This window comes from Notolabrus celidotus, chromosome 1 (assembly GCF_009762535.1).
Source record: "Notolabrus celidotus isolate fNotCel1 chromosome 1, fNotCel1.pri, whole genome shotgun sequence".
Lineage (NCBI taxonomy): Eukaryota > Metazoa > Chordata > Actinopteri > Labriformes > Labridae > Notolabrus > Notolabrus celidotus.
The window spans coordinates 8,435,184-8,460,605 of NC_048272.1; the positions used below are offsets into that span (position 1 = coordinate 8,435,184).

General features: G+C 38.6%; 1 protein-coding gene across 2 annotated transcripts; it reads right to left on the reverse strand.

Annotated features, from left to right (window-relative positions):
* Positions 1-105: 105 nt before the first annotated feature.
* LOC117811470 (sodium- and chloride-dependent GABA transporter 2-like) lies at positions 106-24,660 on the reverse strand. 2 transcript variants are annotated; one of them, XM_034681760.1, is made up of 15 exons: positions 24,435-24,660; positions 14,657-14,847; positions 13,790-13,924; positions 11,977-12,117; positions 10,018-10,105; positions 9,796-9,928; positions 8,715-8,849; positions 7,014-7,117; positions 6,618-6,742; positions 6,385-6,497; positions 4,730-4,867; positions 4,541-4,643; positions 4,355-4,455; positions 1,873-2,043; positions 106-1,784 (listed from the first exon to the last, which is right to left on the reverse strand). In XM_034681760.1, exons 2-15 carry the CDS (start codon positions 14,841-14,843, stop codon positions 1,674-1,676), a joined length of 1,785 nt encoding a protein of 594 aa, XP_034537651.1. In that variant the 5' UTR covers positions 14,844-14,847; positions 24,435-24,660; the 3' UTR covers positions 106-1,673. The 2 variants fall into 2 exon arrangements, with proteins under 2 accessions (XP_034537651.1, XP_034537658.1); XM_034681767.1 differs by lacking the exon at positions 24,435-24,660 and having other exon boundaries at positions 13,790-13,859; positions 14,657-14,756.
* Between the last annotated feature and the right edge of the window lie 762 nt (positions 24,661-25,422).

Consider the following 25,422-nt stretch of genomic DNA (forward strand, 5'->3'; position numbering starts at 1 on the left):
TATTTTTTTATTGATATTTATTAATCTAATCAAATTCTAAACACATATTTCCCCACATAGGCTCAGTTTGAACAAAACAAAGATTAAAATAAGATGATATACCAATCATGATCAACCACTTTATTTATTCACATTAATAACAGATTTCATGGATAATGGCACATTGTTTAATACGATGATGTGAAAATCAATGAATAAAATAAACTTATTCAGTTGTATATGTACACTTGTGTATGTTACAACAGTTGTAAAATTGATACAATCACCCAAACATTTGCTTTAATAAAACAGGAGCTAATTTGTCATTTGTGATGTACAGGTATTTACAAGACAATTATAGCTAATATAAAATGTCATTGTCAGATTAAACATGAAATCATGTGATCATTGTCACAAAAATCCTTAAAAAACAGATCATATTTGAACAATTCAGTTATTCATTGATTCTTGAAGTTGAAAAATATCGTACAGCATTTATGAGTTGTTGGAATTTTACATTTTAGAATATATGTATCAAACTACACAAATTGATAAAAACATGAAACCGCAAACTTGTAGAGTTAGTTTTCACTATAAAAGTATAAGGAAGGTGAGCAACATAAAAATATATTCATTATTACTGTTTAAAAATATCATTTTGTGAATGTGACTGTAACAGTCAACAAGTTTGCACAATGTTCCTCTTAAGTACTCAGTGCTTCTATCAACACAAACCAACTAGCTGGCATCAACAGTTGACATTATTTACAACCAAACACCCATTTGTTGGTGCTGTTTTGACTCTACCTGTGTGACAGGTACATGCCCTTCTTTTTTTAAACAGCAGAAACACTTTGGTGCTGGGACAGCATGGTGGCTCAGTTGGCTAAGGTGCATGCAATGTTCAAAGTTTCAACAGGACCCATGAGTGGATTCCCCTCCCATGTCACTACTTTTATATAAAATTCACTCTGAGCTTAGTGACCTAAAAGTGACACAAGTTTTCAATCTGTATGGCTTTTTTGGCAGGAGTTTCTTCATTGAAACACTAAGAAAAATACACTTTTTATGCATACCAACATTATGAACTACTTGGAATGCTAAATATTAAATCCAATGTTGATTTCTAGCTGAATCGTTATTTAAGACCAGTGGGACCAGTAGTTAATTAACCATCTGGACAATAGAATAATTGATAGTATGGTATAACTTATTTGTCAAGCAAAGGTTCCCTTCCACATATTTTTCTTCTTCTTTTTTATGTCATGTCTTTGAGCCATATTTGCCCAACTTTGATAGGACAGTGCAGTGACCCACAATCAGGAGGTCAGGGTCCAGGGACCACTAATGGGGTTGTTTGCAAGATTAATCTGCAGGGGCACATTTTTGTGATTAAAAGGGGAGCTGAAACATGTTCCTTCATCAGGAAAAAACTCAAAACTGTTTTTTTTCGAAGAGAATTTTAAGCATTTCAAGCCTTTTAAAAAGAACTCAAACTATTCTTTGGTTTAACCTGGGACAATCAAAAGATATATGTCAGTTACAAAAGTCACAAGTAGAAATTGCTTTGTTTTAAACCGTCATAACCAAACAAGTGGGAAACATTACCTTGATGAGAGTTTGAGTGCTCTGGGACAAGTTTTTATTTTCCAAGTGATGTTCGATATGAATCTGCACCAGTTTGCCTGTGGTTACTAAGACATCATGCTGTCAGGACATGAGGTCAAGTCAATCAGTTCAAGTGCTTTCTTCTCTGATTTGTTCAATGGAAGATCTTCAGCTGGAGTACATAAAGTGGAGATCCTCTAACAGAAAAAAATATAAGTGTTACAAAGAATACAAATACACCTTTTGAAAAAAAGTCACACCAATCTAAACATACATGTAGCTTACCTGTTGCAGTGTACCAGGAGTTCTGCTCACATTGTACAGCATCCAGAGTGGAACCATGAGTGTAGAGGAGAGAGTGAACCACCAGCCAAGGGCATAACCCCACCATGGATACTCAAGGGTATTGTTGAACTTCACTGGAGTGTATTTGATCAGGGAGAAAACAAATGTTCCCTACACACAGACATAGAGAAAGCTATAAAACTACCAAAAAAAACTTACAGAATGTAAAGATGTGTTTTTGAATTTTCATTGGGTGAACATTTGCAGCACATTTCTCTTAATGAAGATTGAATTGACTGTTAGTTTAAGCCATCCCCCCACAATGGACCAATAGACTGTATGATACATGGACGTAGTCTTGGTGACACCACCAATTGGTTCCTGAACAGGGTTTTGGTTGCAGCCTATTGGTTGCGGTCGCCATGTTGGAAATGCTAATGAAACCCAACTTTTGATCGGCCTCACATGAGGCAAGGAGGTAGAGTTGAGGTGGGTCATAGGACTCCTTGCTAACAGCTATTGTGTGCCGGCCTGTCAGTCAAGTCAGCTGTGCCTTTAATTACGCAAAACTTGTAACCTATAGAAAAATTCTCCCTTGATAGTGAAATTAGCTATTCCGACCAAAATCTTGTTTTAAACCAGGATGTAAACGTGTTTAATTTTGCAGTAAAGATGTTTTTTTAATGGGTTTGTACGTGGTTCCCAGTGCTTTTGGAGTCAGGTGAACACTTGAGGAATGTCACTGTGAGCACAAGACCATAGACTGTATAATTAATGGACATAGTATCCGTGACGTCTACTATCTGTCTCAGAAGCGCTGTTTTGAAGGCAATCAACAGCGGTAGCCATATTGGAAATGCTGAACTTCTGTGGAGCTAGTGTGAGGTAAAGAAGCAGGTTTTGAGCCTCCTGGCCAACAGATACAGTATTCCTGCCTGTCAGTCAAGTCAGTCACGCCCTAAAATGGGCGAAACTCGCAATCTTAATATCTTCTGAACTTTCACATTATAAAAAATATCCACCCCTCCTACAGTGTGTGCCAATAGAGAATTTAGCTATTCAGACTGAAGCCGTTTTTTTTAAACAAGGCTTCAAACATGTTTATTATTACTTCAAAGATCGGCTTTTTTGAATTGGTGTGTATATGGTTTCCGGTGTTTCTGCAGATAGCCTCAAGCGGACGTTCAATGAACTGCATTTTATAACACTTCCACATGGGCTTCATATTTTGAGACCGGAGGTTGCCGCTTGCACAAGACTAAGGAATCTACTTCAAGATGGAACATGAAGTAAACACTGATTATTGAACACTGTAAGAAATCATAGACTGTATTAAATATGGATGTAGTATCCGTGACGTCACCCATCTGTTTCTGAAGCGCAGTTTTGAGGCCAATCATCGGCGGCATCCATATTGGTGCTGGTGAGCTGGTGTGAGGTAAAGAGGCTGGCTTTGAGCCAAGAGGATTTCTAGACCTTGACATTGGAACTGGGTCAGAAACGGACAATGACGATAATAAGAGTTGGGATATGGATTACTAAAGCTGAAGAAACCTGAAGAGCGAGGTGAAGTCTTTCACAGAATGCTACTACTTGAAGGCAAGACAAAGCTACACACAGCATTATGCTCTTTTTATATACTATTTTTTTAAGTATACCATGGCTGTGCAGGTTTTCCTGTTCTGATAAAGCCTTTATATGCACTGTGTCTGTGTGCACTCATATTTTGCTAATTCAATGGCCGTAAAATAATGTGCAATGTTAATCTGCTTGTTTTGCTGGAGCAGTTTTAATTCTTTAATTTGGTTATAAAACTGCCTTTATTGGGTTTAGTCTATTCACTCCATTTAGTGTACTTTAGGCTTTTTCTGCAAGAGTCAGATGGATTATAGTTTGATATTATAGCCAGTCTACTTCATTTACCAGTGTGATATATCACAGTCCATCACTGCATGTTGAAGTGATAATCAAGAGGCTTTGGTAGGAGAGCCATGCAAAATTTATTGCTAAGTAATTTTTTTATGGTCTTTGTAAGAATTCAAAACAGAAGTGAAGAAGTACCAGGAACTTGAAAACAGTGCAAGCTTACATGCAAGCTGCGTCTTTTGGATTACATTTTACATGAGGAGCACTCATGAGCTAACTAGTTTACAGACCTGCTGGTAAGTCTGTGCTCCAGACTAGCTTATACACCACACTATATTTTACTCTGTATGGAAGCTAGTCTTCAAGCATTGATGTCCCCTGTCTATTTTCATACTGTCAACTTTAAGCTCTTCAATCTCAGTTAAAAATGTTACTGTTGATACTTTGTGTCCACAAAACACCTCCTTTGTCATCTCCAATGAGATTTTTCTTTTTTAATGTGGTAATAGTAAATCTATCTCTGTGAACTGCACATGGGTTACTTCACGGTTGGCTTGGCTTAGCTGTTGGTCAATTGGCAAATACACTGAGTAGTTATCTTAAAACCAAAACTCACCATGCATATTACTGGAGTGACATATTTCAAACAATGCTTAATCACAGACAATGGCTTGTATCCAATCATGTCCTCTACGTTGTCGTAAAACCGGTCTACCCCTGTATAGTAGATGGAAACATGGCGATGAGAAAATTAAACATCACATGAAGAAATCATGGAAATTCTTTTTGTTTATTAACTCACCGTAAACCCATCCAATACACACAGACTGCAGTGTGGCAAAGAGTAGAAGAGTCATTCCACTGCAAGCATAGTAGTCAAACAACTGGAAGATGTAAAGTCCACCCTGTGTAAGAAACATGACCTCAGTTAGCTTGTTTTTCGTGTAGTCTTTTAATTTAGGGAAAAAGGTTATTATAAAGTGTTACTTACTTCTGTAACCATTGAAAGGCCAATGAAGAAACTTATGACACTTATACCGAGCAGAAGGAGTTTACGTCTATGGCCAACTTGGAAGAAGGAAGGATTCATATCTGAAATTGCTGTTGCCATTGCTTCCAGACCTACAAACTAAAACACGTAAAACACCAAGTCACTAAATCATTCCACTGATGTTTTTTCGATTCACACAAACTTTGCGTAGCGCATTTCATCTTAATTTTGCAAATTTTCAGAGTCCATAACTCTAGCAAGGCTCGTAAGAGTATAGATGATCTAATCTCATTCATTTATATTATATACTGTACTAATGTTTATGTATTATATACTTTTTAAATAATAAATAATAATTAAACGATTTAGAATAATAAAAAAAAATATATATATATATATTTAAAAAACAGAATCAAGCAGGATCTGAAATGAACCCCCTCCAATTGGCAGATTTTCTGTTTGGTGAGTAAATTTCAGATGTCTATTCACCACATTACAGGTAATATGTGCACCAAAATAGGAGGGTTATTAAATAATAAATTACTGCTGAATTCTCACTGTGATATGCCTCTCTCTCCTGCTGCTCTGCTGTCTGCAGGTGCTCAATGAGGTTGCTTGACACACACAAACATAATTGCACACACAGAATTGCACCCCCCCCCCAATCAAATGTTTCAGTAGCCTACATGATGGGTTCTGCATGCTGTTTGTGTGATGCACTCTAGTTTTTAGTCAGTGTGGGGACCCTGAATTTGCATTACCTTTAATTCTGCAATGAACCATTTCTCTACGCATCTACACTGAACTGAAGGTGCTGTACCAAAACGGTTCATTTCTAAAAGATATTTGTAGTATAAGTAAGAGCACCAGATCCTCATATCAGAGGGACAAAAACAGAACTTCCCTTATAGATGTAATGGGATAAGTTACCAATATTTTGTACTTATTGAAACTTCTTTCTTGATTGTACTTATGTCTGGGTTGCTGTAACAACTGAATTTCCCCCCCGGGGGATCAATAAAGTAATATCTTATCTTATCTTATCTTATCTTATATGCCTCAAACAATGGCCCCAAGACTAAAGGCTCTCCACCGAAACACTTGAAGGAAGTGCGGTCTCTCTGATAGCCGCCTGCTTCCGGCCTCGCTACGATCTCTGTTTACTTTTCCTCAGAGATTCAGAGCATGTTCTGTTAATCTACAGCTGATACATGTTGCTGTTTATCATACAGACATGATTACAGGGAAGAATAGAGAGGTGGACATGAAATACATGGCCGATCTGTTGCTGATGTCCGGGATCCCAGAAGTGTTGTAAATGCGGGAAACACAATGCTGCCGAGCGGACCAATCACAGGGCCATGTCGACTCTACGGGTAGTTACATTTTGGAGGAGGTGCAGGTCAGCTATGTGTGTAGGCCCCTGCTTAGGTACGGGAGCTACACAGACCCCCGGTGTAGGTTACGCCATCGATTCAACGCAGAAGTATAAATCAGCCTTAACAGCTAAACCTCTGACAACTACGTCAAGATTGTAATGCAACCTATTTAATCAAAATAGAAGAAATCCCATCTGTTATGATACTGTATCATTGTGCTATTGTTTTTTTTTATTACATGATCGTTCTGTGAATTCAAAAGAAGAGTCAGCTCACCTCACTGTCCAATCCTAGCAGAATGATCATTACAAAAAAGAAAATAGCCCAAATTTGAGGGAAAGGCATCATGGTGACTGCTCGAGGGTAGGCAATGAATGCCAAGCCAGGACCTGTAAGGAGAAGGAGTTAATGGAGAAAATGTTTGGTCACAAAATGACTCTACAACAATAATAACAAGTAACTTATTGTTTTACTTATTACCTCGCTAATATAATTTTCTGTAATCTTACCTGACTCAGCAACTTTTGATATGTCTGTGTGCTGCTCATATGCCATGAATCCAAGCACAGAGAAGATGGCAAAGCCAGCGACAAAGCTGGTGCCACTGTTTAGAAGGCACAGATAAAAACAGTCCCTGAAAAATAAGAAGACAAAAAAATGTTGTATCCCATGATTTTGTATAAAACACACTGAACTATCACACTTTGTTTTTTCATTAGAAAAAGACTCAACAGAAGTTGGAGCAAATTTTCCAATCCACTAATTTTGATCTGGGATTGTCATAATAAAACACTGGTACAGATAACCAGCCAAGGCCAATAATCACACAAAAGTGTACTTTCTTTTTGGGTGTACCTATAGTATTCAAATTGAATAACACAGAATTGATATTATACTAAACTTACTTGTAACAGTCGTTGTTGTACTTGTTATAACTGCCAAGTGCAGTTAGACACCCTATGCAGATAGCATAGGAATAAAATATTTGTGTGCCAGCATCCATCCATACCTGCAACAGAAAAAAGGACATGTTTCATTGATAATAAAATCTACATGTATAACCGGACGCTACTCTAGTAAGAACCTGGAACTCTTGTAAGAACCACCATATTGACATTTGCTAATGTTTCACTCTGCTTGAAGTAAGGGTAGATCAGCTATTCATCTGCAATGGAAAACCCAACAAGTTCATGTATGACTAACTGACCCTTAAACCTTATAGCTTTCCTCGAAAGTAGCTTGTGTTTTAGAGTGTGCCACATTTTTTTAATGAAATTCTCTTTTTCTGTTTGTTCCAGTCCTTCCTTAAACTTACATTAGTTTTGAATTGAATGTGATGGTAAGCAGTGTTCATTTTGGTGGCTATTTTAGATTTAGTCTTATTCCGTAGACGAAAATGCCTGTTAGTTTTAGTCACATTTTAGTCTTTTCAGCCCTTTATAGTTTCAGTCTAGTTTTAGTCGACAAAAACTCAAAACAGTTTAGTCCTTGATTTTTGCCAAAAAATCTTCACTCTTTAAATAATTAATGTAGTCAATCAGGTATTGGTAACAGGGTTATACCAAGTGTTAAAATCTTCAACATTTCCCTCCTTTAACACTTTTGCTTGTGTAATATCTTAAGTTAAATAATTCAGCCTGTCCCTGCTAAAAAGTAAAAAGAAAACATTCTTGATGTGACCATTGTGACTGTATTTTGATTCTCTTGACTCACAGAAAAATGCCATGAAAGGGCTGTATTGCACATTTACGACGGTCCTTGAAAGCACCTGCAGTGACAGGCGCACTGGACGGACAGTCAGTTCACGGCACTCTGAAATGTATCTGCATTTTTGATGACAAGGAGTTGATCCAAACTTACTAAATGTGTCTGATGTATCACCAAACTGGAACAAATTAAGCTGTAGACGTGGAGCTTTTTACGGTAATAGCGGCAAAAACGGCGAACATCAAATATTAAACAGACGTCCCCCGGTTGTGTCTTAGTCACTAACGCACACCTGGGAGGTAAAATTCTTAATGAAGATAAGACAGATGCATGAAGGTGAGGAGAGCTGGTTCATAAAGCACACCTGCTGCAGGTAGAGACCAAGCTAACACTGAGCCCCTCAAATAATAACTCAGCCTGTCACAGGAATGCATCACTTTTATTTCTAAATATTAGACGCACAGCGGGGAAAACATGGATTTTGAATGTCCGACGGTCCGCCACTAATGTTTTCGTCTCGTCATCGTCTCGTCAACAAAATCAAAACCTATTTTCGTCAGAGTTTTTATTATCAGTGAAGCACTTAAGCTTGTCATAGTCTCGTTTTCGTCATGAAATAATGAGTCGTTGACAAACATTTATCGTCATAATTTCGTTAACGAAATTAACACTGATTGTAAGATGAAATTAAAAAAGTTCTTTGCGCAGCTCAGCTTTGTATCTCTTTGTAAACTTTCAAAGGGACAAATACAGTTTATTGCTGAACAAAGCATGTCTAAACATGTTTGTTATGACAAGGACACAAGCTTGTTAGTCAAGGTAGGTAGTTACATAAGGTAGGTAGTAGGCAGTTAAGCTGCAGGCCATTGAAAGACAAAAGTACTGAAATCTACTCATACCTGTGGATCAGTGAGACGAGAGGGATCTGGGTAGAGGTAGAACTTGATCCCATCTAAGGCTCCAGGCAATGTAAGTCCACGCACAAGCAACACTGCCAGCATCACATATGGAAATGTGGCAGTAAAGTAAACAACCTGCGGAAGCACCATGGTGAGGGTTTATTAGAACAGCAACATCAAAAGCTTTGTTGCCACAATGGAAGTTGTCAGAGTTCAATGAAACTGCAACATTGACACATTAATGTTTTGAACTAAAACTCTGGAGTGACATTGTAATACATTAAGTGCTGCCTCTATCATGGCTTATAAAGTTACAGACCCTGACACCAGTTTCAACAACCTGCAGTCCAAGTTTAAGGCCTTCTCCCACTATCCATGTTCTTCAAATAGTGTTCTCGTTTGATACTCTTATAGTAGATTTTTAAAAGCTTATAACCTTATTCTTTATCTATCATCAAATTGTAGCTCAATCAATCAATCAATCAATCAATCAATCAATCAATCAATCAATGTTTATTTGTATAGCGCAAAATCACAACAAATGTTATCTCAGGGTGCTTTTTACAAACATAGCAGGTCTAGACCGTACTCTATGTTAAATTATTAACAAAGACACAACACCAAGACAAGATAAGACTCATCTTAATCCACCATGAGCATTGTACCTCGCAGTATTTAGCTAGTTACAGCAGCAGGGAAAAACACCTCAAGTAGAACCAGACTCAGGTTAGACACGCATCTGCCTGTATTTCACAAAATTATATGATTTTGGTGGTTCTGAAAAGTAGAAGAGGACATCATCCACGAAAGTATTATCTCATGCTTATCCTAATGGGTTATGCTAGGGAACCCTAGTGCATCATGGAGCCACCCATTTGGCACTGCCTTAAGAAGGACGAATAGGCAAGGAAAAACGTTTTATGGTCTAAATCTATTCTTCAGTCGAATGTATTTCTCAGTCTTTTACATTTTTACAGGAACTGTACTCCAACAGTGTTCTTAAAGACCAATGACTGATTTTACTTGACACAGACTTTAACGGTTTCATATTTCTGTGGAACATACAAATGTTTCATCCTACCTTCCCAGTTGACTTGACTCCTTTCCAGACACAAAAGTAACAGATGACCCAGGACAACAGAAGACACAGAGCCAACTCCCATCGTATCTCGCCCATCTGTTCGACACTTCCTGTGATATTCAGAATTCTTCTCCTGCACACAATATTCAAGTTATATTTCAGAAACGTTACTTTTAGAGTTCATCACCATATTCTAAAAATTTACGTAAGTTTCATACTCACTCCCAAAACTCTCTCACTGGGGAAGTTGCATTTTCAGGCACGGTCCAGTTGATGTAATCAGCTGTTCGATCGAATTCCACACAGTTTTCTGTTACAAAGGAGAACAGGATCTTAACAGATGAAATACTTACATAAAGTAAATGTCGACCATCTTACCTATTCTCATCATGCACTAATCAGCCATTACATCATGACCACCTGCTTGATATTGTGTAGGCCCCCTTTCTCCTCAGGTCAAGTCCAAACAGCCCTGATCAGATGAGACATGGACTCCATTAAACCTCCAAAGGTGTGCTGTATATCTGGCATCAAGATGCAGGCAACTGATCTTTAAAGTCGTATAATTTTCGAAGTTAGGCCTCAATGGCTCAAACTTGTTAGTCCAGCACATCCCTTAGATACTCCATTAGATTGAGATCTGGGTACTTTGGTGGCAAATTCAACACCTTGAGCTAACCTCCTTCAATTGGTCATGTGTCCATAACAGGTGCTTTCACCAGTTGACAGGGGTCCGCATGGGCACCCTAGCCATTCTAAGCCCTATATCCAACGAAAGGCGAAGCACTGTTTGTTCTGACAACTTTCAACTAGTACTAGCGTGACCTCACATTTGCTCTCACATTAAGACTGGTACACAGCAAAAACATGAAAGCCAATTGTGATCCTGATAGTTATACAGAGCAACACCAGACTCCATGATCAAATGTCCTATTTTCCTTTTCATGTCGGGCTCCATCGGACTGTAAATATATTAAGTTTAATTATTGATTTATACATTTTTAGTGGCTTCACGTCTTGGCAGTGTTGCCAATTTACGGCTTTGGCGCTATTTTTAGCGAGTTTTCAGACCCCTCTAGCAACTCTTTTTCAAAAAAGCGACTAGCGACAAATCTAGCGACTTCACCTGTCCCAAAGCACTCACAGATGGCTCAGTCCTAGTCGCACAGCAGTCCCTCGTAGCTTCAGTCAGAGCAGAGATGTTAACCCATCCGTGTCCAGAATGCAAATGAATCGCACATGTCCGAAGACACCACTGGCAGATCCATTTAGATTGTTAATGTAGATTGTGTACAATAAATATTTTGAAAATGGTATTGTTGAAAAATTACATTTTTTAATTAGATTTGCTGTAGGCTCCTAAGTGTAGTAATATTTAGGGTGTTTTTTAACCTCTTTTTGTCTCTCCCTTGATGTTACACGTCTCTCTGACAGCGTCTATTACAATTCAGATTATGCAAATTAGGCAATGACGTCATTTAGCGACTTCTACCGACTTTTAGGACAGCCAATAGCTACTTTCCTCACTGAGGAGTTGGCAACACTGTGTCTTGGTTACAACATTTTAGCGTGATATCAAGAAGCTCTGGCATGCACACGTATTGTGGAGAAAACATATTGATGATGAAAGAATAAAAGCAAAGTAAAATCTTGTTATTGCCCCAAATGGTCACTGAGGCAGAGAGAGACAAGGAAGTTCACAATGGCGACAGCGTCAAGTAAACAACTTGACACATCATTAACTTGTTTCAGACCTGCAAATGGAATTTCAAAGGGAATTTCTATAATGGATAAAGTCATAGAATATGTTTCCAACTGCGATAGACTATTGTGTTGAAATCTGGACAACTCATAATTCAGTTAAATGAGAGTAGAGCTTTGCGGAACAAGTAAACTTCCTCTTGTCTTTCGTAAGCACCAGACTAGCATGTGAGTGATGGCACTTTAAATCTTCTAGAATGTGAAATTTGTCATTCACCCAGGGAGAACCAGGGGTAATATTTCAATATAACAAATCCCCCTTTACAAAAGACAGTTACGTTACAAATTGGTGCATAAAAATACACCAGAATACAAATATATGTTTGCTACTCAAAATTATTTGGTAGAGGACCCCCCCCCCCCAAAAAAAAAGAAATGTAATGAATGCATAATAATTGTGATAATCTTGAAAGGTTATACCTGTGTTCCAGCTGTTTTTGCAACTCCCCCAGGGGATTTCAGTGCGAAAGGAGAAGAAGAGATAGAGGAACGCCCAGGCCAAGATGATGACATAATAGATGCTGGAGTATAACACCACCACCTGAGTGCCATAACCAATCCCTGAAACAAACAACAATATGAATAGACAAACCATATTTAAATGATAAGCACAACACATAACAGTAAGTATTATCGGTCAACTGTAAAGTTGAAACTATAAAGTTAAACTGAATGTAGAATGTACTGAGCATTTGTTGTGCAATAATATCAAGAAGTAGTTCATTTTTATAACACATTGTATTTAATACTACAGTATTACTGGAGTTAAAATGTTGCCTTTTTTTATTTTACAAAAAAGGGGAAATAGATAATAAATTGCTCTTGTAAACAAATCCACTGAATTTCAGTAGTTAATCACGGTTAATGAAATTTTCAACCAAGTGCTACAATTGAATGATTTTGCATTTCAAAACAGATTAAAGTACAAATTAACAATGTGTAGTTATTCTAACAGCATCTTGATTGTAAAATCAAATGAATGCAGTTAAATATACTTAATAATCTTACATAAAGTGTATATTAGGTTTCACTTGTCAACTGAGCTGTGTGTGAAGTTTTTTTTAAAAGCTTAAAAGCTCATGTTTAAAGTAAATAAAACATTCTAATTAGAGAATAAGTATTAGAAAAAGTGAGAATTAAGGACATTACATTTACAACAAGATAGTAAATGTGTTAGAGGCAAGGCTGAATCTATTTTGTATATTTGCGTGTTCGACAGGGAGTGCTTTACTTAAAATTTTTCAGCGCTCATGTAATTAAACACTTCAATAATGTCAATAAAGGCTTCTGATTCTGATTCTTGTGACACCAACATTGCATCTTAAAATCATAATGCAATTTACAAACTGAGGCTTTAGTGAGTGGTAAGTTCCTGTAAGCCTTGACTGCATGAAAAAGATACACACCAATTTTCTGTAACTCATTCAGCCACATATGTTGGCTCCCAGAAGGCAGCAGTTAACAAATACAAGCTAGTTCAAACATGAAATCCCTGTTAATCATGAAGGATAAACAAGGCTTACACAGTTTATTTGGAAGACATGGTGTGAAACTGGATGAGAAAGTTCTTATCTTTTAACTTTAAAAGAACAAACCTGAGACAGATGTCACATGTTGAGACGCACCTGTACTCATGTCTTTCAGTGGTAGACTTTCTTAAAACATCTGATAATCTGTACTGATTTTGAAGCCAGTTCAGTCATCAATCTCTGCAAGACTGGTGGCAAAAATGTGAGAACAAAAATCTCTGCTCGGATGTGAAATATAAGCAGATTCTGATGGGTCTTCAGACCTGACCACTAGTACATGCTGACGGCTGTTTTTGAACTTAGCAGGTTTTTGCACAAACATATTTTGCCAGTGATTGTGTCATTTGTCCACGTGTGTGAGTGCATTTAAAAAAAAAATGTATTAACTGCAGAATAAGGCAACTTCTGTTTTGTTTGTGCCAAGGTTTGTGGTTTTCTTTGACCCAGCCAGTTATGCTTCAAATACCCACTTTGTCGGTCTTTGTGTCTAGACCTTTTTTTCCCCTCACAGATGTCCTAAGAGAAGCTGAGCCTGTTTTATTGAAACCTATTAACAAAACTACCATGAAAACAATAATCAAAGGCCAATCAGTCACTTTGGTATGAATACCAGGTTTTAATCATAGGAACTATAAACTGTAAACACATTTTGGTTGCTTGTATTTATTTGATTTCACAATAATTAAAGTGATTTGAGAGCTTACCTTCAAAAAGGGGACAAATCTTCCTCCAGCAGGTTATACTTCCCTGTTTGGTGTACTGGCCCAGAGATATCTCCATGAAAAACAGAGGAATGCCGCAGGTAAAGAGGAAGAGCACATAAGGGATAAAGAACACTCCTATGGGAGAATAAGAAATTGCATCAGAGAAGCTGTTGGTTTGTTTAACAGTAACCCATAGGAATGGTATTGAGATTAGTTAAGCATGTAATGGTTCATCACTCTGTTGTGGTTTATTTTTGCGATAGTGTCCGGCTTATTGTAGAATTAAATATTATCCCTATCTCTGACCACCCTCCAACATCATTCCTATTTACGTTTGACATCTACCTGCAGCTTTTTATCTTTCTAAATTCAACTTACATGTTACCAAAGTGGAGTTGTGTTTTTTTTGTGAGTTTACGTTCACCTGTAGCAGAGCGCTGATTTCTCTTGGCTGTGATACAGCAACCTCAAGCTGGGTGTGATGTTTTTGTGCAGGTGTTTTTTATTAAACCCTACCAAACCGAGTAACTTTCTTTGTTATTTAGAACCCAATGTTCTCCCAAATGAGGGAATGTGGACAGAAAAAACCTGCTAGATGGCAGCTAACTAATGATTTATTGTCTGGGTGTGCTTATTCTTTAGAAACACTTAATGTACAGAACATGAGGTACCCAGTACACCTCGAGTACCTCACATGAAGGTAATACAGGCAAGAAATTTCTGATTTGAAATACTTGCTGATAATACACGGACAAAGATGATTATGATACAGTGTAAAAAATCTTAATATCAATATATATTTATTAAGTGATAGCTTTCTTTTGTTCCAGTGTCAATGTTCATTTGTTTGACTCAAACAAAACTCACCTCCTCCATTTTTGTAGCACAGGTAAGGGAACCTCCACACATTTCCTAGACCTATGATTTGTCCTGCAACAGCCAAGAGGAACTCAACTTTGCTGGCCCACTGTCCTCTGGCTATGGTGCTGGGTGCAGGATGGGCCACGTCACCATCCAACCTGAATGTGACCTCTGGATTGTAAGGTTTTTCCATCGCACTGTAATGACAGAAATAATAAGAGAATTAAGTTATTTTAAGAACATGATATAATAGCTTTTTTTTTATGTGTAGGTTACTCAGAAGAAGTCATTGCAATGGATTCCAACTTACCATCTAGCCTGAAGGTAAAAAGACAGTCAAAATCATTATTATTAGCATTATTCTTTTTTAAATTAAGATAATATTTTTTTCTTTTAATTAGATAAGACAGCAAAAGAGAGACAAGAAAGGTGGGGAGCAGTGAGTGGGGGAAGACATGCAGCAAATGGGTGTGGCCAGGCTAACGGCCCCCAAGCAGTCAAAATTGAGCTCACTTTATTTGCTCACAGCTAAACCATAGACTGTATAAATAATGGATGTAGTATCCATGACGTCACCCATCTGTTCCTGAGCGCTGTTTTGAAGACAATCGAGGCGGCAGCCATTTTGGAAATGCTGAACTCAACCAGGCAGAGTGTGACGTAAAGAGGTGGAGTTTGAGCCTCCTAGCAAACAGCTATGTGTTCCCGTCCGGGAGTCAAGTCAGTCATGTCCTTATTTGGGCAAAAACTCGTAATTTTAATATCTTCTGAATCATCGCGTTAGAAACCATTTCAAGCTGTTTTTTGAACCAGGCGATAAACATGTTGAATAATGCTACAAAGATTGTCTTTTTTGAATGGGTGTCTATGTGGTTTCCGGTGTTTCTGCAGTCAGCCTCAAGCAGATTCTCGATGAATTGCAGTTCACAACACTTCCGCATGGGCTTCATAGTTTGACACCGGAGGTTGCCACTTGAGCTAAACCCAAGATCATAGAGTCTGCCAAACCCAATGTGATGCCACATTGTTTACATCTGAGCAGTAGAGTATTAACTGCAGTAGCCATTACTGCTCTAGCTCAGCTAGGAGTTGGTGGCTGTGCTACAGCTTAAACACAACATATGACCAACATTTCGGACCTGCAAAACATTAAATAATATTAACAATTTGTTAAAGTCGACTTAACATGCGCATCCCTTTACCTCAGTTTTGTATGTACTAACACAAACTATTTTGGCAGGGTTCATAGAAAGTATCAGAATGATGAAGATATGGTAAAAAGAATCGTAGTTGATATATTTGGCTGTAAATCATATTGCAGACATTTCTGCATTTGTACAGAATTTAAAGTTTCAAGTAGACAGCTTAATGGGTAACCACAACTGGAATATTGACATGATTTAATCACTGTGTATTAATGTCTGAAAACTGCACAATGCCCGCAGTCTTATTGTATTGGGTCAACAGTGGGTCAGAGCTGCTTGGTTACAGGCTTATTCTTCCATCAATGTTTTCATTGTGTAGCTGATTTGAATTTGCTGTGGGAGTGAAGCAAACAGACTGAAAAATATGTGTGCTATTACATTACTTGAAAACGCTTCAAATCATGAGATGCTTTCTTGAATGGTGGTTAACATCTCACTGGTTAGGTTTAGGCAAAGAAAATTATGTGTTTGTGGTAAGTTTTAACATCATGGAGTAAACGGCAACAATCACACAATGTTTAGTTTGGGATTCACAAAGCTCTTGAATCATAAAGGTCCTTATTTGTTTGGTCTAATCATCTCGCACTTTCACAATCTTTCTAATTTGTCACAAGTCTAGTTAACCAGAATTTACCGGCTTTTGGTCAGTTTCATTTGACTTGTGTTACACCTAGGGGTGCAAAGGATAAAAAAACTCACGGTTCGGATCGTATCACGGTTTTGAGTCACGGATCGGATCATTTTTCAGATCAGCAAAAAAAAAGAAAAAAGAAAGAAGAGAAGACAAATATAACTTTGTCCTCCATTTAATTTGTACACTTGTAAACTTTTGCCCATTAAATAAAAACAACATTCAACTCAAAATTTACTGCATGTGCAAAGCACCCTATCTGTGGGCCCAGTCCTGCCTCATTCACTGCATTTCATGGCATGGCAAGTGAAGGAGCAGAGGAAATTCAAAAGTTTTACTCCATTCTTCTTTCAATCGCTGATTTTCACCGTCCACTTTTATTTGAGCAGCAAACTTGGAACACACCATTTTTGTGCATTCTAGGGTCCTACAGCTGGCAAAGTGCCAATATGTGAACTGCTCCATAAAGAAAGTGAAAGTTAAAAATTGCACTCGCAGCAGTGGAGTCTAAGTGACTCAGTAACACTCTGTCTGCGTATCGTTGACATGGAGACAAGTCCCGGTAAGCACGCAGTGACCCGACCAAAACACAGAGTGAAGAAATAACAGTTCGGGGGCCACAAATAGGCGGCCGGATGCGGCCTGCAGGCTGCCTATTGACGGCCTCTGCTTTAGTGGGTGCGCGACGGAATTTCATAACGTGGCTCAATCACATTCAGCATTCACTGTATTCACAGGGAAACCAAAATGCTCCCATACATGTGACTTAAAAGAGGCAAGAGGGTTTTCAAGTTCCTCTGCTCCTTCACTTGTGAAGACTATCGCTGCACTTGACGAGTGAGTGTGGATTGAAAATGCGGTCATCACGTGAACACGGGCAACTTTTTTTTTTTTTCATCAACCAATCGGCGGACCACGTCCGTGCCGAACCGTGGAGAGGCATCCGTACGGATCACGGATCAACGATGATCCGTTGCACCACTCGTTATACCGTTAGTATTCGTTAGTATTCTTTTTTTCTTAGATTAAGATACTTAGCAGGACATTTTACAAATGAAAAACTTCTTGTTATTGCTCTCTGTTGGACAAACAATGTAATGGTAACTTAATCAATGACCTCACATTTATTTCCACTGTTTGTTCTGCAATGTCCTGCTACTTTTTTGCTTACAGGTTCATATTTTTATATATCTACAGTAAACTAAATAGTATATCTATAAGGACCTGGCCTCAACCCACCTGTTAGAGATGGGATAGCTTGGAAAAGCAGTATAAGAAGACTAAAGCCAGTACAATTGTACAATTGGTCAATGCAGAAAGTTGACCAACTCAGTTGAAACCAGTTTTCCAGCATCACCGGAAAAAAAGAAATTGAGCAGTTTGACAAACGTCTCCAGGCCTCAACGGTTTAAACAAAACAGCACAAACAACTTAAGTTCATAAGGTTGAGTGTACTTCAAGTTTGTTTTAAGAAAATTCCGTATGAGTCATTCAAAGTTAGAAATTGTTTGACTTGTACATGACTCTTGTGTTTGTGGGCAGCAAACATACACAGCGGAACAACTAACAAACTAAGAATTACTCTTAATCCTTGTGTAGTTTTAGAATGTGTTAACACGTGACAATAATTGTGAAAGTTCAATTATTAGTCAACAATAGGTTTATGTTGGTGTAGACAATGAGTGATGAAGACGATACAATAGCAGTTATATGCAGCAGATAGCAGGTGCACACATTCATCAGTAATGTATTATTCACCTTACATTAAACAACTGCATCAAAGTGTTTGTTACACATAGGTTGTGCTGTTTTCTGACCCACACATCATGCCATGCCCTTGTTTGCTTTTCTAGCTCATGTAGGAGCACCACTATAAATTTGAGTCTGCTTCATAACCAATAAAAAGTCTTCTCAGGAGCTTTAAGGCAGCTGCTGCACAGTTGGTCAGTCAAGTCTCAGTGTATATAAAACAGTGTAGCCCTGGTTCCTATCCTAATTTCAGTGGCTTTGAAAAGTTGTCTATCATGTTAAATAAATGTTGTGATAGTATGCGGCCTCATCTACCAATCATCAGGAGGAAACATATTTTGTGATGTGTCTTGAGCAGGTCTTAGTTTATACAAATAAAGGTTAGGATTGTATGTCTTATCAATTCTTTGCAGACACAGGGTGTTACCTCATAAACATACATTTTGGTTAGTGCCTCTTACTTTCCTGGAGACAAATGATCCACTTGGAGCTTTTTGAGGGTGCCAAAGGTTGGCAGTCCAGTATGCACATTTGGTTCTTTGTGGAACTTTTAAGTCTAGACTTTGTTCGGTGCTTTTATTTGTGTTCATCAGCATCCAAGACCTCCTTAATCCCCCAACCTTTCCCATGTCTGAACAGATGGAGCTGCATCTGGTCTTTAATCGTCATGTGCATGAGATTTACAGTGAAGCTGTCAACAGCCACGACACTCTAATTTCTCAAGGTGCCTTCAAGAATGTTGGAATAAAAATTGGTTAAGTTTTACTTTTTATTTCACATTTAAGCAAAGCTAAACACAATGTCATGCTGCGCTGTGATAGGCATGCAATTGTAAGCAGGCCTTAATAAAATAACTTTCTTTTTTAGAGGTATATACTGTGATGTATTCAGGTAAAAACACTTGTAGTAAGTAAAACTCAACAGAACTGAACATGTTCTTAAAGAAGTGATCATGGTGAAGAGGTGAAGTGATACAGTACAAGTAAAGTGACAATAATAAGCTTTAGAGCTTTAAGAGTTCAAAGTCTTATGCTGTGAGGGATGAAGCCCTGGACGGGATGAACAAAATGTTCTTCCTTCTGCCAGACAACACAAACAGTTTTTGTCTGGGGTAACTAGGGTCTAGGGTCTTTGATGATCCTGTTGGCCTTGTTCCTACACTGCTGGGTGCAGAGGTGCTCTGTTGATGGCAGCTTTTCACTGTTATTTTAGAGAGGGATGCATTTCTTGTGCCCTGCCACTACATAGACCTTTGTTTGGCTAACATTGAGCTAGCATGTGCTATCCTGATACTAAGATGTGAGAGCTTTGATCCTCTATCCTCTTAGGTGTAAATATCTCATATAGGATGGGAAAAAGATATTATCATTCAGGGGGGAGGTTAACATTGCTTGACTGTAGCCACACTGACAAGGCTGCCTGCAGTGTCTGCAGACATTTAATTGGCCTTGTAAGTGCAGGTATCGGCTGATTTCAGATATTTCAAAATGCCCTTAATCAGTCTGATTAATCAGCCTGACTGATTAATTGGTCTATTTCTGCTGTTAACTACGGTGGCCCTGAAGGCCAATAGTAATATATATTTCGAAAGCGCAAAATTAATTTCACTTAGCAAAAAACATTTCAGAATCACATAATACATTTCAAGAAACCGGAAAGGGTAGGACCATGGTACTTGTTTGTGATTGGCTAAACCCAAGTCAATCCACAGGTTGGTACTCTTTGAAAACACAAATAGGGACCAGGTGACATCACTGTCTCTCTCCTCTGCTCTAAGTTTATCGGCAACATATTTGAACGTAACCTTTGTGTAAGTCCTAGATGCTAAAAGAACCTCATCTCAACTTGAGCATTTGCTGACCTGGGAATGAGGAGAGCTAGCGTTATAAAGACTGTGACAGGGGGTGGAGCAGAAGCAAAAAGAGGTGAGCGGGAAGCAAAACCAAAGCTGGCACTGGAGTGTCCGGAGAGTGGATCCATTTTTTTTTCATAGGCTTTGGTTAACGACTGCTCAACATTAGTCAAAGAACAGCATTGCTTTTCTGGTCCTAGTGGTAGACTGACAGCAAGCCAAATCATAGCAACAACTTTAATCTCAGTATCCTAAAGTCAGCTAAATTATTGCTTTCTATTTTCAAGCATTTTCTCTAGCTTATTACTATTAAGAAGATGGCTATGAGACCCAGTAGGCCTTTGTTGTTACCAGGATAAACAGTGTGTGAGCCAAAAGTAAATGTTTCTGCCTAGCTCATCACTCATGGCAAGAGAGAACATACACAACTGCTTCCCAAAAGATTTATTATCTTGTGCACACAGGGTAATAACTTGTTAATAACTTGTGTGCACCATTACATTTTCTTCTGCGAACAATAGAAATATGGTCACCTTTTAAAGGATTTAATGGGCTCAGTCATAATCCTGAACATTATACTTTGCACTATGTATTCTGTTCACCCCTTTGATGTGGGAGCGAAGTGTTGAGGGTAAAGTAAGCCAGGGTGGGTTGATTAATGTTGATTAATGTTGAGACCAACAGCTCAAAACTACTCGTGATGGTGGAGCTGAGAGCTACTCAATAGTACTTGTTCAGACAGAGGGCTTTGGTCTTATGTGGACAGAGGCAATCATGGTCTTCTTGTTACAACGTGTTGAGACTATATAGAGCGTATAGAAAAAGTTTGAGAATATATGTGAAAGTTAATCTGCACATACAGTACCCTGACAGCTTGTTAGAGATGCTATCAGATCCAGGTGCCTTGCATTGAGTATTTCTTTATAGAGATCTGCGCACAGCTGCTGTTGGCACTGCCTCAGCAGGGCATCTTCATTTAAAGCATGCTAACATGTACACTACATTGCATGCTGTTTCTTTTCATAGTAAAGTGAACAACATTTCAGTGGGATTTAAACCCTGCTGCTCTTATCAAGGTTACTGTCCTTCCACATGAGACTTTCCTGTTTAAATTCATGGGGGAAATTCCACTCCTTGGTGTGAGGTTCAAACTAGGGTGCACAAACACTAAATTTATGACATAGCTGTCATGTTATTATCTATTCAGCTCTTGTCCTGTAAATGGTGTCATTGTTGTCCAAAAGGGTTACACTCCATTAGGACAGAGCTGCTAAACATATGAAGAGTGTGTCCATTAACAATGGATCTTATTCATTATTTTTTTGTAGACATGGACCAATTCGTCTGTCAGACAATTGATGGCATTTAGAAATAATCTGCATCAGCCAGTGCCTGCATTCTTGAGGCCGATGTCACTGTTGTCTTTTCTAAATGATAACTGCTTCTTCCCATTCTTAAAGACAGCATTCAAATCTAAAACAGTTGCTGGCTCGTGTTTAATATAAATTATGTATAATAATGCAGTTTAATATTGCTTCTGGCACAAATATTAGTAATTTCCTGAAATCTATAGTAAATACCATATACATTTTTCTAATTCACAAATTAATTAAAAATTCTTCCTTATTCCGTGCATGTCTTCCCCCAATATTCCGTCTTAAATATTTAGAAAGTTACTGGCTGAGATAACTATCTATATCAATTTGAATGTGCATGGAATAATGGAATATATGATTGTTTTATCCCATATACGTTTTCCTTGCAGTTTTCAATTTTATTAATTACAGACGACACAAATTGATATTTTACGAAGCCAAATATTTTTCTTTCTACATTTATTTTAAAAAGTTCGGCAATTTTGTTTGTCATTGTTGGACTTTATCAATGCAAACCCCCCCCCCCCCCCCCCCCCCCCAAAAAAAACAACAACAACAACATGGTATCGTCATGGTATATTAGCCATCGGCTGACCTGCTCTCTAATTATCAACATCAGCTGCTTAAAAAAACAATATCAGAACGACCACCAGCAACCTTTATTTACACAAATAAACTGTACACTACGTTGGCAGGGGGGACATATATTTATACAGATTAAAAAGCAGTCCACCATTTATGATTACCAGATATAAAAATCACTGTAGGGGGAATTCACTTCGAATAGATTGCGGCTGAAAATAGCATCAAGAATGGTGTGATCATTTCTCAAAGCCATCTGCTCTGTCTGAAGGTCCAATTCACAAAGCAAATTGTATTAATGATATCCAAATGTAAAAACGGCCACAAAGTTTTGCAGCTCTGCAGGTTGTGGCAGTTCTGCATTTTATTGTGACTGAGATGAGCTGTCAACATCATCCTGATGGATTGTATCCATATATATGATGAGCTGAGTGGAGAGGGAAAGTCTTTACCATTTAATTGTGAAGTAGATTCAGGCTGCACAGTGGTGCAGTTGTTCGCTTTCTGTGGTGCCTCACAGAAAGCAAGTTCATGGTTCAAATAACCCCCTGGGCAGGTGCCTTTCTGTGTGGAGTTTGCATATTCTCCCTGTGTGTGGGTTCTCTCCAGGTACTTTGGCTTCCTCCCACAGTCCAAAAAAATTCTTGTCAGATTGATTGATCACTCTAAATTGACCGGTGTGAGTGTGCGTGAGGATGGTTGTGTGTCTCTACATGTTGGCCCTGTGATGGACTGGCGACAAGTCCAAGTTTTACTCTGCCTCTTGGCCCATGAAAGCTGGAATAGGCTTCATCCCCCAGGTGACCCTGAACGATATTAGCGGAAATGATGCTGGATGGATGGCTGGATCCATGACAGATGTCATACTAATTTTCGATATTCATATTCAGCTTACTTCCTAGTGCGAGTGCAAAAAGTAGCTTGTGTGATGAGACCCCCCCCTAAAAAAAGTCAGTCATACATAGTGGCACAGCCTTTATGTTTTGGGGTTGAGCCACTGCCTAAGACTGATTTAAGGTAGATCATCCAGAGGTGGACTTGTCTGGATCACTGAAGAGTTTAAGTGCTTAATACTTTCACGAAAATACCACCAGCTCTTAGCAGATGGTAAAAATGTGACTCTAACTGCACAGGGCTGTTAGCGCCAGTGAGTTGTCTTTTTTGCAATGAGGCTTATTAACACAGAAAGGAGCATATTTTGCCCCAAATGAATGCATAGTAGCTCATTTAAATATAAACACACATCACAGGCGCACAGATTTACTATTTACTCGATTACGAATTAGACTATGTCTTTTATGCTCCACTGGACAGGTTTAGCGGGCACATCAGCCTGCTAAACCAGTCCTTATATGAACCTGTGTTTTTCCTGAAAGATGTTTTGTCTGTAAGAGGCTGGCAAACAGATAAGTTATCAACGCCCAGGACTAACATTCCTGGTAGTAACAGGCATGTGCATGAGACTTACTGGTAGCTACCTAAAAGCTAATTCCCATTTGAACTGGTCATTTCAAAACCCCCAGGAGCCTGGAGGAAAGTTACGAGTTCAGCATGCACCAACAATACTGGCTAGTGTGTAAAAACATGAGGTTAAGGCAACTTGTGGTGTTTGTATAAAAATATCTTGGATAATATTTTTTGCTGTGAATCTGACCAAACCTTGAGTAACTCGCCATGTTTGGAATAACCACATATTATTAATAACTGCATATTTGTCCTGCAGTTCTCTTTTTTATCCCAGTCCACCATCAGGAAAGAGGCACAGCTGAACACCTTTTCTTGTCACTGCAATGATAACCAAACCCCCTCTGCACATGTCTGTACTTGATTTGTAACTTGATTGTATTTTTCTGCTGTTTAATAATACCAATAACATGTCTTGCTTTGAGCACTAAACAAATCTGGAAATTGAATTACATAAAGAAATGTTTTCATGCAGCTTGCATTTTCAAGAAAACATCATTGCAACAAATCTATAAAATATCAGTCCAATTTTGTCAGGGTAACTTTTTAAGCAGTCTTATTATGCAGTCTGTTTAAATATTTGCATTATCAGCATATTAGGCAATGTATTTGTTTAAAACAATGTGCGCTTTAAGCAGCAATGATCACACAGCAGCCTGAGGTGTCACACTAAACAAGGGAAATAGCTGCTCTCACTGTAGCGGAGCCGGTAACCTTTGGCCTACATAATACAGCTACAAGCGCCAAGCAGAAGTGCAGCCACGAAAGCCCAGCTGTCACTGAGCTGCTTCGATGCTGTTTGCTTACTTTCCAAGAAATTAAACCACAGCAGTGAACACTAACACTTAAAGCTCATGAAAAAGAGTCAAGCATTTATACAGAAAAAAAACCTGCCTGGGACTCAAAGGGAAAACAGAAAGAGTACCTGAGAAAAGTCGCTTCACGTCAGTAGTCTGTGCTTCTGTATTATGCCTCCATTTAGCCCTAGGTGGGATTCATCGGATGCCTTTTGGGGAAAACGGTTTTCTAGATCCCCCAGTCTCCTCAGGACAAGTGTTCTCTCCAGCTCTGACCATGAGTAAGCCCATGAGTGGAGGTCTGAAAGGGCTGTGTTTGGCTGACAATGAGGGAGAGAGAAAGAGCAAGAGGGACAGAGGGGGCGGGGTCGATGTGTGTTTCTGAATGAGCAACTTAAGGCGGAGACTGTTTGAGGAGGCCACATGGTCCCAGAGTAGAGGGGAAGGAATTTGCATAACGGCAAGGCCAGCAGCATGGCTTTGTCAGAGGGTATGTAGGTCGCCAGAACAGTATGTCCACCACATATGAGCATATTGATGAAGATAATCTTTGCATTGGTAGGTTGACTTTTTTGGTTTGAAGATGTCTCAACAATGGTTTGAATGGGTAAAAATAATGAATTCTATTAACTTTAATGATCCCTGAACATTTCAACAGACAAGTCAGAAGTGTTGTTTAATATCATACAAAAGAAATACTTTTTTAAAAAACCTTTTTCCCAGCAAATATTTAGAGTGAGTGACATTTCACTCAGCTATCCACTTTGCCACTAATGCACCCTTCCACACTCACCACTGCGACCTCTATAAATTGGTGAGGTGGCCCTCCCTTCATACCTGGCGGCTTCACTACTGGCTTCATTTTGTATACAAGTCAATCCTGGCCAAGACACCTCCCTACCTGTCCTCTCTTTTTCACGTCACCCAAGCCTCATATTGCACTAGGTCCAGTGAATACATCAATGTCATCATCCCTGGTACTTCTACTGTTTTCGTCTGTAATCCCTTTCGTTTTGCAGCAGCTAACGACTGGAATAATTTACAAAACACCCTCAAACTCTCAACTTTGACTCCACTCACAACCTTCAAGCTAAAACTTCAACAGATTTTAGTTGA